Source organism: Thalassophryne amazonica, chromosome 22, assembly GCF_902500255.1.
Source record: "Thalassophryne amazonica chromosome 22, fThaAma1.1, whole genome shotgun sequence".
Classification (NCBI taxonomy): domain Eukaryota; kingdom Metazoa; phylum Chordata; class Actinopteri; order Batrachoidiformes; family Batrachoididae; genus Thalassophryne; species Thalassophryne amazonica.
Window position 1 is genome coordinate 1,496,503 of NC_047124.1, and position 12,000 is coordinate 1,508,502.

At 41.0% G+C, this 12,000-nt stretch overlaps 1 protein-coding gene across 5 annotated transcripts in view; it reads left to right on the forward strand.

Moving 5' to 3' along the window:
- The window catches only part of tbc1d30 (TBC1 domain family, member 30), a 61,457-nt gene that overhangs the window by 10,124 nt on the left and 39,333 nt on the right, over positions 1-12,000 (forward strand). For 2 of the 5 annotated variants that reach the window (XM_034163146.1, XM_034163147.1), the window contains exons 3-5: positions 10,534-10,595; positions 10,799-10,864; positions 11,550-11,675. In XM_034163146.1, coding sequence (XP_034019037.1) covers positions 10,534-10,595; positions 10,799-10,864; positions 11,550-11,675 — 254 coding nt within the window. Of the gene's footprint in view, positions 1-2,988; positions 3,365-9,261; positions 9,311-10,533; positions 10,596-10,798; positions 10,865-11,549; positions 11,676-12,000 lie in introns of those variants that run through there. The other 3 variants (XM_034163148.1, XM_034163150.1, XM_034163149.1) reach the window with 3 other exon arrangements.

Below are 12,000 nucleotides of genomic sequence, written 5' to 3' on the forward strand. Positions count from 1 at the left end.
TATGGAATAATTGTATAGTGTTATTAATTTCAAGACATTGACACAAGACCAAAATAAAAAACACTTCTATTTTGCAGCATTTTTTTAAACTGTAAATCAAAATGGATTGTAAATGCTAATAGATCCGTTTTCATGGAGTAACAAAAGAGAGAATAGAATAAAATAAACTGCAGAATATACTTTGCTGATGTACTTGTACTGTTACTGAATAAGGGAACAAAGTATTATTATTTTACAATAAGTGGCAAATTCCTCACATGGAATCTTAAAGATGAGTCATTGCTGAATATGGAAGCATATTTCAGTTAAATTTTCTTTTGACTTGTTCTGCCACTGAAATTAAATTTTGAAATGTAATTAATGGGGCTTGATTTCAGATTTGTGGAATTTAGTCCAAACAAAGGTGTCTTTGGTGAACCAGTTTCACATTGGACTATTCTGACAGACAGAAGCAGAACCATCCAGTGAAGTAAAACATAATGGGTCACAAAAAGTTATTATTTTAATCGGCTCTTTTTCTGTCGTCATGCAGCACGTTGGATCACAAGGGAGGTAGGTTGTAAAAACACAAAACATTTCAGTGCCATTACATTTACCTATCTGTCATGTAGTAAAACATAATATTTTTCATATATCTAAAAACTCTGGAGCAGTTGTTAATTTGCTGTCTTATGGAAGGCATCTGTGAAATTGTCCTGAATTTGTTGGCAATTTAAACATTATTCAGGACAAACTTAGACTGTTGTTAAAACACACTCTAAGAAATTTATTTAATCTAGTTATATCAGCTAGACCTCCAAAACCTGGTTGTTTTTAAAATGGAAATATAAAATTTATTGTAACAGTTTTGTTACAAATGTATGTTATGATTAGCATTTCAACCAACCAAGTTTTGTAGGCTTAGTTAACTAAGTTAAGCCACTAAATCATTTGAGCTGCAACAGTTAATCGATTGCTGCTTTTTGCCTCTCTGGCAGTAAACTAAATACACAAAACAAGGCATTTGAAGACGTCACCTTGGGCTCCAGATAACTGATCAGTATTTTTCACAATTTTCATTTATTTGTTTGTTTATTTGATGTTTTGTGGACATAACAATTTTGAATTAATTGAGAAAGTGATGAGTTGCAACCCCACACTTTTTTCTTTTTTTTTTTAAGTTTATAAAGACTCGTATTTAATCCATATGGTGGTGTGACATTTTGTAACAGAATCTACCTGAGATGAATGAAATGTCAACTTAGAAATGACATAAGTGTCAGGTGGTATCAATAATTGGGACAGCACTTAAGTGCTTGAGTCATCTCTAACATCTGACAACAGAAACTCAAAAATATGAGCTTCACATTTTGCAGTTTGCTTTTAGATCTGTTGAATTAGTCCAAACATTCCTCTCACTTCGTGTGTGTGTGTGTAAGTAAAAATCTAACCAGGAAAATCCCATTGAGCTAAAGAACCTGTTTTTCAATGGAGACCTGGCCAAGACAGGCAGCAGCAAATATAAAAGCACAGTTACACACACACACACAACGAAAAGACAATTAAAAAGATTAAAATTACAAGTACATTATAAAAAGCAAGTGCATGGTGTAGAGTTGGCCTCAATGAGTCTCAATTTATGCTGTTAATTTCCACTCAATGACTGATGCCTCTGGTGGCCAGAGGAGGCCCCCCACCCTGACAGTGTAACTCACAGTGGGGTGTCAACACTTTGCAGTTTGTAATGAACCTCAGAGAAGCTTGGTAAGCAGTGTCTCCTGTCAATCAGTGTAGATGTACGCACATCACCAGGTGCAAGGCTACTGCAGTGAACATGAAGCGATAAAAAGCCTCCACACTTTGTAAGAGGAAGGTCCAGTGGGATCGAAACGTGACGTAACAAAGGAGTAAGTGTGCAGCAGTGTCTACTGTGCCAAGACACTGAGTAGAAGCATTCATATATAAAAGATCTAGTTTCTCCACATGCGGCTTGAAAGTGAGGCAGTCATCAATCGAGACACCAGGTATTTATACCTGTGAACTGGGGGGGGTCACCGAGGGAATCGTTTGTGCCCACTTCTTAGAATTGGAAAGCATCTTAAGTTTAGTCTAATCCGCATTGAGAACTAGTTTCAGTTGGAATGATGTGTGCTGAATATATATTATAAAGTTGGCCCTGTTTTCATGATTAGATTAGCTTTGATTGATTGTTCCTGAAGGATCATTCAGCCACCTGCATCTTAACCAAAAGTGGGATAAAGTTGTTATTTTATGATATTGGAGCAGCCAAATAAGCACGTTTCATTGTAATACATGACTGCTCTTTGTACATTATCATCCAGCTGTGCAGATATTGATTGAAGCATTATGATGGAGTTTGTATCCTTTCAGGAAGCGCTTACTGCTCCTCTAAGATGGATTGGTAACATCGAGCTTCACTGCTTTGCAAAGCCTCTTCGAGCAATCAGTCCCTATTGGACTGGGTTGCTTGACACAAGGACATTTCGCTTCTAATTGCAGAATATTCCTCAGCTTCATCTGAAAGTCCAAATTCACTGAGACGTCATCAGTGACTTGAAGCAAAGTGTTTTTTCAACATTAAGGGTCTTCTAGGGTTTTTTTTTCGGACTGGGGGGCATCTTCTTATTTCCAGGTTGAAGTGTTTAATTTAGTGGTTTAGTGGTTTGCACTAGCAAGCAAGAAGACGGTGGGATCGATTCCCACCGGGGTCCTTTCTGTGTGGAGTTTGTGTGTTCTCCCCGTGTTTGTGTGGGGTCCCTCGGCTCCGCCCACTTAAGTTGTCTGTAGGTGTGAATGTGCTTGTCTGTAAGGGTTGGAGATTGGTAAGTGAAGTGTTAAGAAATACACGTTTTCTAAAATATTTAGTGTATGAAATCGGCCTTCCATCCCTCCAGCCTTGCGCCTCCTCCTGGTGACGTCATTCCGGAGGAGGAGGAGGACGCAGAGGAGGTGATGCAAAACCGTGTAGATGTTCTCGCGCCTCTGTGCTTTATTCTTCTTCCGTTAAATGATTTATCACCGTGTACTGTACGATTTCGACAAGTCGCCCTTGAACGGCAGCATCCGGTTGAATCGATCGTCGTGTTTTCTGAGGGAGTCTCCGCGGCCGTGGGGATGGTCGGCCCTCCGCGACCAGGGCGTGGATGAGGACCGTTTCTCCGGGACAAAAGGACGGAGATGAATCAGCGGGTTTGATCCCCGATGAGACAGGAGCGGTTCTCCTCCTCCGCGAGGAGGCCGAGGGCGGGCGGCAAGCAGCGGCAACAAGGTGCTGGAGGAGTGGGCAACATCATCAGCAACGTCCTGAAGAAACGCAACGGCATCTCCAGGAGTGCGCCCCGGCTGCTGTGCACCTTAGAGCCAGGTGACGCGCACGGAGGGCAAACCCCTCCGTGACAGAATATGATAAGATTCATTGCTTATTAATTAATGATTAATCAAATAGCATCTATAAAATGACAGGAAAAAAAAATTTAAATCATCATCATCAAACTTTATTTCAGACACAAGGTCCATAGTAACACAAAAGAACATACAAAAAAAAAAAACAACAATAATAAAAAGACCAATTTCATCCATGGCCATATAAACTGATACGCCAATGTTTCCACAGCCTAGAAGAAAACCTGACCGAGCTCTGTACAGGACTGGTCAGGATATGAATGATACTGTTTACACTATCTGTAAATCTGCACATACAGCTGTACATGAAGTTTCTGAGCACAGCAGCACAAGTTGGAACACTAACATTTACAAACATCTGACTGGCACTACTCCATCTCGGCACCTTAAGCAGTATTCTCATGCCATCATTGTATGCAACCTGAAGTTTGTGCATACTGCTTTGTTTGAAATGCCGCCACAAATGGGCTGTGTACATTGATGCTTTAAAGAGTGAAATTTTAACAGATACAGAGCACATAGAGAACTTACAAGGAAGCATATTTGCTTGTGCATATTGAATACACCGCTGCCTGTACATATCTCTATCATCAGACAGGTCAGCAGTTATGTAATGTCCCAAGTATTTTACTTCATCACACACTTGGAGAATGCTGCCTGACAGAAAGAAAGCAGGAAAACACGATTTCGAGTTCTCCTTACTTCTGGCAATCATGATGTTGCTCTTTTTTGCATTATATTTAATGTCAAAATCCAAACCATACTGTGAGCAAACCTTCAACAACTGCTGCAGCCCAGCACTACATGGGGAGAAAATTACAAGATCATCAGCGTACATTAGGTGGTTTATGGTTGTATGACCAACCCCACAGCCCGTCCTACACTGATTCAGCAGATTAGATAGATCATCCATATAAATGTTCATAATATTCTTGGTTTGGTCTGCTTGGTCATCCAAGGACAAGCGAAGGGCTGAAACTAATTAATATTACTTTTTTAATCTATTAAAAATGCCTATCTGTTTTTGATAACCTAAATGATACATCGTCATATTATTTAGGGCTATTTTAATGTATAATTTTGATATTCAGTCAAAAACTTAATCTTGAACATGTTACTACTAGTTTCAAGCTAATTAAAGCCAATTAAAGGTATTTCTAACTATTCAAACTATTTCAAACCCATTTAGAACATTTTAAAAGCATTTTAAACCAAGTTCAAATCAGATTAAAAGAGATTTTACTGGTAGTTTGCAGGTGCTTAAAGTGAAGAAAACAAGGATGATGTAACCAGTTTCCTTCTTTGCAAAACACCAAGAAAAACTGAAAAGGAAAAAATTCCGTGACAAATATTTGTCTTCTGAGAAATTATTAACCTTTGAATCAGTTATTTGTGTGTTCAGCACGTTTTGTCATATATTCTGTTATGTGTTCTGTTAATGTACATACAATATGTTATTCAACACGTTTATTTTTTTTTCTATTATTCCTTTATTTTCTTGTTCCTTTTGTTTTTCATTGCTTCTCTGTGTGCCCTTCTGGTCATTGCTTCTTTACATCCTTCCCTTGTTCCCTCTATTTCTTCAGCCTTCCTTTATTCATCATGCTTTTATTTCTGTCCCATTAATCTCACTCATCCTTCACAATCCCCTACTCTCTTTTCCATGGCATCCTTCAGTATGTCTTTTATTTCTTACTGGATTTTTTTCCCCTCCATCCTCCTCCTCTCGTTTCCTTTGGTTTCCTCTTTTCTTCCTAAAATTTCTTTCATTTCTCTTCAAAATAAATTTTCCTTGACTTTCCTCTCCATTAACATTGTCCCTGACTGCTCTTATTTTCACTCTTTTCTTTCACTTCCTCAGTTTCAAGTGTCTTCATCACTCTTTTTGCACCACACTTCGTCCTTGTCTTCCTCTTCGCCCCATCTCCTCTTTCTTTTGTTCACTTTCTTTCCATACTTCCTCAGTTCTTTCTTTTTAATATAACATTTTTCTTCCTGTCTTAATGAGCATTTTCTTGCTCTTTTTCTTAATTCTTTCCCTCAGCCCCTTCCTCTTGAGCATGATCGGTCAGTGCAATCCCTTCTTTCTTCCTTCCATCGTTGTCTTAAACTTCATCCCTCCCTTGTCTCCAACTATTCATCTTTTATTTCTGCTTTAAAATATTGCTCATTTGTACTGTTTTTCCTTAAATTCATTTCTTTCATCTTTTTGTCCTACATTTCTTCCTTTATTCATTACTCCTTTACGTCATTCCGTATTCTTTCGTTTTGGTTCATTCCTTCTCTGTTTGACTTAAACATGTCTTACTCTTTTCTTTCTATTCTTTTTTTTAATTTTCCATCTTTCCACCTGACTTTCCATCCCTACAATGTTTTCCTTCCTTTCCTCCTTCCCTCCACCTGTTTCTTCCTCACTAATTAAAAAAATTAAGAAATTCAGAACCGTTCCTACTTCTCCTTTCTTCCTTAGTGTCCTCTCGTCTTTAATCACGCGCCCATTAATTGGGTTAATTTGATCTCTGAGTAATGAAACTTTCTTTTCTTTTCTTTTTTTTTTCTTCTAACTTTCTTTTAACCCTAACTCAGCCACATGGGGTGTGCAGCCAGTACATTCTGAGTGCCGGTCCCAAGCCCGGATAAATGAGGGTTGCGTCAGGAAGGGCATCCGGCGTAAAACAATCCAACCCAACTATGCAGACTCAGAATCGAATTCCCATACCGGATCGGTCGCAGCCCGGGTTAACAACGTCCGCCACCGGTGCTATTGCCCAACAGGGTGCCGGTGGAAATTGGGCTACTGCTGGGCGAAGAGGAGGAAAACATTGCCACGAACAGCGGGAGAAGAAGAAAACTAGAAGGGTGGAAATGAGAGTGGGGACTTTGAATGTTGGTAGTATGACTGGTAAAGGGAGAGAGCTGGCTGATATGATGGAGAGGAGAAAGGTAGACATATTGTGTGTGCAAGAGACCAAGTGGAAGGGAAGTAAGAGCAGGAGCATCGGCGGTGGGTACAAGTTGTTGTACCATGGTGAGGACAGGAAGAGAAATGGTGTTGGGGTCATTTTAAAGGAAGAGTATGTTAAAAGTGTGTTGGAGGTTAAGCGAGTGTCTGACAGGGTGATGAGTGTGAAGTTGGAAATTGAAGGGGTGATGATGAATATCATCAGTGCATATGCCCCACAGGTAGGTTGTGAGATGAAGGAGAAAGAAGATTTCTGGAGTGTGTTAGATGAGGTGGTGGAGAGTGTGCCCAAGCATGAACGAGTGGTGATAGGAGCAGACTTCAATGGGCATGTTGGTGAAGGGAACAGAGGTGGTGAGGAAGTAATGGGTAGATATGGTATCAAGGATAGGAATGGGGAAGGACAGATGGTAGTTGATTTTGCAAAAAGGATGGAAATGGCTGTGGTGAATACCTACTTTAAGAAAAGGGAGGAGCACAGGGTAACATATAAGAGTGGAGGAAGGTGCACACAGGTGGACTACATTCTTTATAGGAGATGCAAGCTAAAAGAAATCACAGACTGTAAGGTGGTAGCAGGAGAGAGTGTCACTAGACAGCATAGGATGGTTGTTTGTAGGATGACTTTAGAGGTAAAGAAGAAGAAGAGAGTGAGAGCTCAACAAAGGATCAGATGGTGGAAGCTGAAGGAGGAAGACTGTTGTGTGAAATTTATTGAGCAGGTGAGAGAAGCACTTGTTGGAGGGGAAGCAATTTTGGACAGCTGGAAAAGTACTGCAGATGTGGTGAGGGAGACAGTTAGGGCAGTACTGGGTATGACATCTGGACAGTGGAAGGAAGACAAGGAGACTTGGTGGTGGGATGAAGAGGTCCAGGAAAGCATAAGGAGAAAGAGGTTGTCGAAAAAGTTTTGGGATAGTCGGAAAGATGAAGAAAGTAGACAAGAGTACAAGGAGATGCGGTGTAAGGTGAAAGAGAAGTGGCAAAAGCAAAGGAAAAGGCATATTGCGAGCTGTACAAGAAGTTGAATAGTAAGGAAGGAGAAAAGGACTTGTACCGATTGGCCAGACAAAGGGACAGAGCTGGAAAGGATGTGCAGCAGGTTAGGGTGGTAAAAGATGCACATGGTAATGTGCTGACAAGTGAGGAGTGTGTGCTGAGAAGGTGGAGGGAATATTTTTGAAGAGTTGATGAATAAAGAAAATGAGCGAGAGAAAAGGCTGGATGATGTGGTGAGAGTAAATCAGGAAGTAAGAGATTAGCAAGGAAGAAGTGAGGGCTGCTATGAAGAGGATGAAGAGTGGAAAGGCAGTTGGTCCAGATGACATTCCAATGGAGGCATGGAAATGTCTAGGAGAGATGGCAGTAGAGTTTCTAACCAGATTGTTTAATAAAATCTTGGAAAGTGAGAGGATGCCTGAGGAGTGGAGACGAAGTGTGCTGGTTCCTATTTTCAAGAACAAGGGTGATGTGCAGAGCTGCAGTAACTACAGAGGCATAAAGCTGATCAGCCACAGCATGAAGTTATGGGAAAGAGTAGTAGAAGCTAGGCTTAGGAAACAGGTGAAGATCTGTGAGCAGCAATATGGTTTCATGCCGAGAAAGAGCACTACAGATGCAATGTTTGCTCTGAGAATACTGTTGGAAAAGTACAGAGAAGGACAGAAAGAGTTACATTGTGTGTTTGTGGACTTAGAAAAAGCTTATGATAGGGTGCCAAGAGAAGAGTTGTGGCATTGTATGAGGAAGTCTGGAGTGGCAGAGAAGTATGTTAGGGTAGTGCAGGACATGTACAAGAATAGTGTGACAGCGGTGAGATGCGCAGTCAGAATGACAGACTCATTCAAGGTGGAGGTGGGATTACACCAAGGATCAGCTCTGAGTCCTTTCTTGTTTGCAGTGGTGATGGACAGGTTGACAGATGAGATCAGACAGGAGTCCCCATGGACTGATGTTTGCAGATGACATTGTGATCTGTAGTGAGAGTAGAGTAGTCAGTCTAGTCTGGAGAAGTGGAGATATGCTTTGGAGAGAAGGGGAATGAAAGTCAGTAGAAGCAAGACTGAGTACATGTGTGTGAACGAGAGGGAGCCCAGTGGAATAGTGCAGTTACAAGGAGTAGAAGTGGTGAAAGTAGATGAGTTTAAATATTTGGGGTCAACTGTTCAAAGTAATGGAGAGTGTGGTAGAGAGGTGAAGAAGAGAGTGCAGGCAGGGTGGAGTGGGTGGAGAAAGGTGGCAGGAGTGATTTATGACCGAAGAATATCAGCAAGAGTGAAGGAGAAAGTTTACAAAACAGTAGTGAGACCAGCTATGTTGTACGGTTTAGAGACAGTGGCACTAACAAAAAGACAGGAGGCAGAGCTGGAGGTGGCACAGCTGAAGATGTTGAGATTCTCTTTGGGAGTGACAAGAATGGACAAGATTTGGAATGAACATAACAGAGGGACAGCTCAGGTGGGACGGTTTGGAGACAAAGTCAGAGAGGCGAGATTGAGATGGTTTGGACATGTGCAGATGAGGGACCCAGAGTATATAGGGAGAAGGATGCTGAGGATGGAGCCACCAGGCAGGAGGAGAAGAGGGAAGACAAAGAGGAGGTTCATGGATGTGCTGAGAGAGGACATGCAGGTGGTTGGTGTGACAGAGGAAGATACAGAAGACAGGGTGAGATGGAAACAATTGATCTGCTGTGGCGACCCCTAACGGGAACAGCCGAAAGACGAGAAGAAGAAGTAATGAAACTTTCTTTCTATGCCATAGCTTCTGGACCTCGGTGATCCTACTGACCTCAGATAAAGGCCAATCTGATTAAAATCCACATTTTAGCTCGGCGTGTTTGAATAATGTGTGACGGGGAAGTGGGAGGTCCCCCCGTGTTAATCCTCACAAAGCTCCGTGCGCGCGGCGGGATGGCGCAGGAAACCACCGACACTGACCAAACAGGTTGAACGCACGTTTTCACTAACACTTTATTGTAGAAGAATGTGACTGATCATGATTATATGATCGACTGCCGTTTGAGAGTTTGATCGAGCCTCCAGAAATTCGGTCGGAGGATTAAATAAAAATGGCGCAGAATTGATTCATGCGCGTCCGCGTAGCGGCGTCAGGAAAACGGGCGGAAGTTTAAAGGAAAACGCTGAATTGAATTTTGTCTGCTGCTTCCCATGTGGCTTTGAGCCCCCTGCATTTCATAGTTTCCAAAAAGTCAGAAAAAGTGACCCGATTTTCTGTGGAGACTGAAAGTCGGAATCAGCACCACGCGGAAGTGGACAGCGACACTGACCTCAGGCTCTGAAAACATATTTAGGGTCAAACTGAACGAACGTTACTTTGTGTATGTGTTTAGCGTATCGCATTAAAACAGCCAGTCTTTCCCACTGTTTTTACGTTCAGCATTTACATTTTAACAGCGCATCTACAGGGGCGTGGCCAGAAGTATTCTGATGGGTGGGGCTTGCTCATAATAACCAATAACAATATAAATTAAAACTGAGGCAAGCACTCGGGAATGTCCTAAGACTGAAATTCAGTATATCTGATTTAACTTCAAAAATATAAATGTTTTTAGTATGAAACAGTTTAGTTCCCGATCCAGATGTGTTGTCAACAGTGTGTCAACCCTCCACATAACCCTCAGGAGTGTGTGTGTGTGTATATATACACAGAAATGCATCACTTCCAAAGCACAGAAGAACAGTCAAGAGTGCTGTTGATGCCCCAAAACACCCCATCACACAAGCAAAAATACATATAAAAAAAAAAAATCTGAACTAACTGACCCCTAAATGGCAGTCATCTCCAGGACATTCTCCATAAATGTAGATATTGTTGCACAATGTGTGATGAGATCATATTCTGCATCTGTTTAGCAGTGCAGCAGCAATAGAAATGCGCTCTACCTGTGGCCTTTGCTGCATGACTTCTCAACTCTAAATTGTCATAGACCCAAATTATTGGTACATAAGATCATTGCTCAACCGTCTCACATGATGTCAATGGGCACAGTACTTGATTTTCTCTTTCCTGGTAAAATCAGGGATGACTGAAATGTCAGTGAGTGCTTGAATGTCTGTCGCTGTATTCCACAGTCCAAGTTTGGTGGGAGCTTGTGGTTCTCCAGAACAGATATCTTGTTCTAACGGAGTTTCTCTGTGTGTTTGTAGGAGTTGACACGAGGCTGAAGTTTACTATTGAGCCATCGCTGGGAAAAAATGGATTCCAGCAGGTGAGAAATCTGAACCTAGTGAGATGGCTTTCAGTTTGACTTTTCTGTTATTTGACAGTTATTGTAGGTGTGGCCTCCATAGTATTGCTACACACATTTGTGAAAGCCATTTTTTTTTCAAATAAACAAATGTTAATGATGTCACGGCTGTACTTCTGCTGTGCTAGTCAACTAATTAGCATATAAATAACTTTTCTTTACAGTGGTATGATGCCCTTAAAGCAGTTGCTAGACTCCCTACAGGAATCCCTAAAGAGTGGAGGAAGAGGGTGCGTATCTTTAACCCGACTTAAACATGTGGCATTATTTGGACTATTCCTTCTTGTCAAAGTTTTTTACATCCAGTACCTTTTCTACTCCCTGATCCTACACACGTAGGGAATAGAACTACAGATTCTGTCTGGACCTTTAAAAAAAAAAAAAAAATGCATCACCAGCCTTTATTTGTTAGTTTTAAAAGTGCAACAGTGCCATTGCCTTGTTGTTTAGGAAACAGTTGTCAGTTGTGTTACATTGCCTTTGTTTGAGCATTTGAATAATTTTTATGAATGCGGCCTTTGCTGTGTCTGTACAAAGTCAAGAGGTCTTAAGAAAGCAATGACTCAAACAGGCTTTGCAGTAAATTTTAGTTTATTCCTTCTTATAATCTGACTTCCTGTAAGAACAAACTACAGAAGCACTTTATTGACATCACTCTGCTGATCCCACATCATAACTGGATCTCTTGAAAGGAAGTGGAAGTAATTATCTCTGTGGAGAAGTTGAACAGTGAAAGCTTACCTCATGTAACAGCTCACAAAACCTAATGAAGCACTGAGAAACGTGATAAAATACTTGAAGGCAAAAAAGGAAATATGTTTAGATGGAGTGTGTGAAAAATGCTGCAGTGTCTGAAAAGCTGAATGTCTTCATCACATCTCATTTATTTGTCTTCACTTGATTCTGTTGTTGTAGGTGTGGTTAACGCTAGCCGACCACTATCTCCACAGTATCTCTATTGACTGGGAGAAGACACTTCGCTTTGCGTTTAATGAACGCAGCAATCCAGATGATGACTCCCTCGGCATCCAAATCGTCAAGGTAACATGACTGCTCCTGTGTTTGGAGTGTGGAACGCTTATGTGCAGGAGATTTTAGTGTTGCATTTTATTTTATTTTATTTTTTTCTCTCTCTCTGTCCACATATTTTGAGGGTCTTTGTTTTAGTACAGTGAAGACGTGTTACTCATGTGGAGCATTGAACCTGGAGACATGATCATTGCCTGAATTCACCAGCACACCAGGTTTTGTTTTTTTTAAAAAAGGTGTAAAATCAGTGTAGCAGAAAGCCTCCCAGCAAGAATTCAGGATTTTTATGTTACTTACTTGCTTTTGAAGACAAAGAGAAACAAAAAGCATGAAAGCA